At 37.9% G+C, this 1,590-nt stretch overlaps 1 protein-coding gene across 5 annotated transcripts in view; it reads right to left on the bottom strand.

Annotated features, from left to right (window-relative positions):
* The window catches only part of tcf4 (transcription factor 4), a 371,152-nt gene that overhangs the window by 283,831 nt on the left and 85,731 nt on the right, over nucleotides 1–1,590 (bottom strand). For all 5 annotated transcript variants that reach the window (XM_032538895.1, XM_032538896.1, XM_032538897.1 and 2 more), the window contains one exon: nucleotides 710–765. In XM_032538895.1, the coding sequence (XP_032394786.1) occupies nucleotides 710–765 (56 nt within the window). The remainder of the gene's footprint in view (nucleotides 1–709; nucleotides 766–1,590) is intronic.

Genomic DNA, 1,590 nt, shown 5'->3' with positions numbered 1-1,590 from the left:
AATGGAGGGGAATGGAAATTTGTAAGTGACCCCAAACTTTTGACCGGTAGTGTATATAATGAATACTGCTGATCTCATGTAAGTAGACACCTCAAACAAACAGCACACCCCTGCTACACTTTATGAGTCGTTGGAACATTGGATCATTTTCTGATATGGAAAAAGCCAATAGCAGGTTGTAAACACAAAAAAGATGTAGTCTATTAGAGATATATTTTATTAAGCCCCGTAGGTGACATGGAGGGGGGAAAAAAACAAGATAATTAAAAAAAAAAAACGTACTGGGGACAAACACTTTTGCGAGATATTGAGTTTTATTTGCGATATCGAACTCGATATCTCGCAAAACAAAGTCTCCCAAAAGTGTTTGTCATGTCAAAGTGTCAAAGTGTTTGTACATGTTTTTTTTTGTCAATTTCTACTTCTTTTTTCTTTTTTTTTCCCCCCTTCCGCATTACCTCCGGGGCTGCGTAATATTTAACTCTGGCTGCTCCATTTTCTAACCAGATGTTGAAGAAATGTAAATGCATCCATCTCTGCAAAATGCACATGGAATCTTCTCTCCTCCTAAGTCTCCTCAGTAACAGAACATTAATTATGGTAGTGATAGTCCCAGCAGGCAGTAGAAGCTCTATTAGCAGGCAACAATAGTGATATTAAAAGTGCCATAAGAAAATGTGTCTATTGTAGTATTGTTGCTGGTAGTCACCTTGGAAGAACGACTTCCACTCGCCCATGACCCTGCACTCGTTCTCTCCTCCATGTCTGCAAGAAGAGAAAAACAGAGATTTAGACGACAGGAAACAAGAAGCGACATTGCGTAAGAGTTTTGTAAAACCTAACTCAGACTTGATCATCTAGCGTGATCTTTTCAAAATGCATTGTGGGGAAAATAAGCGGCCCAGAAACTACAATCCTTTTGTGTTCGCACTTTTAACCCTTGCGTTGTCTTCCCATCAACCATGAAAAATCAACAACGTTTTGGTCACTTTTTCAATGTTGCGGGTGCTTTTTTAATTTTTTTTAAAAAGGTTTTTGATATTTTTAATGTTGACATTTTCAGCGCTTATTTCGACGGCCCATTTTTTCGGACAAAAAAATAGACTTTAACTGAAAATGGGTCAATTTGACCCATGGACCACATGAGGGTTAAAAATGAATCGGATTGTAGACAACAAATCAGGATGGACAGAAAAAAACCCTGTCAACACCAGGGAACAAGCTGGAAAAAGTAAAGTCAGGGAAAAGAAAATAGTTTCAAATTCATTCAACAGATTGAAAAAAAGCATCTGGAGCTGCGGCATATGCGACCTGACCCAGGTTAAGTGGATGAAGACATTGCAAAGAAGACATTATAAAAATCAAAGTTGCATTGTTCTTGATGTTTCAAAAGTTGTGTTGTATTTATGACTTAAAATACACACAGGGGCTGCTAGCGTGAACATACTAGTCCTCAGATACACATTCAAATCACTCAGATAATCATGTTAGTGATCACCACTTTTATCACATCCCTTAATAATACATATATTACTGTAAGGCACGGGTGTCAAACTCAACTTCACTGAGGGCCACACTGGAAAATAAGAA

This window comes from Etheostoma spectabile, chromosome 16 (assembly GCF_008692095.1).
Source record: "Etheostoma spectabile isolate EspeVRDwgs_2016 chromosome 16, UIUC_Espe_1.0, whole genome shotgun sequence".
Lineage (NCBI taxonomy): Eukaryota > Metazoa > Chordata > Actinopteri > Perciformes > Percidae > Etheostoma > Etheostoma spectabile.
This window is presented reverse-complemented; position numbering and strand designations above follow the sequence as displayed.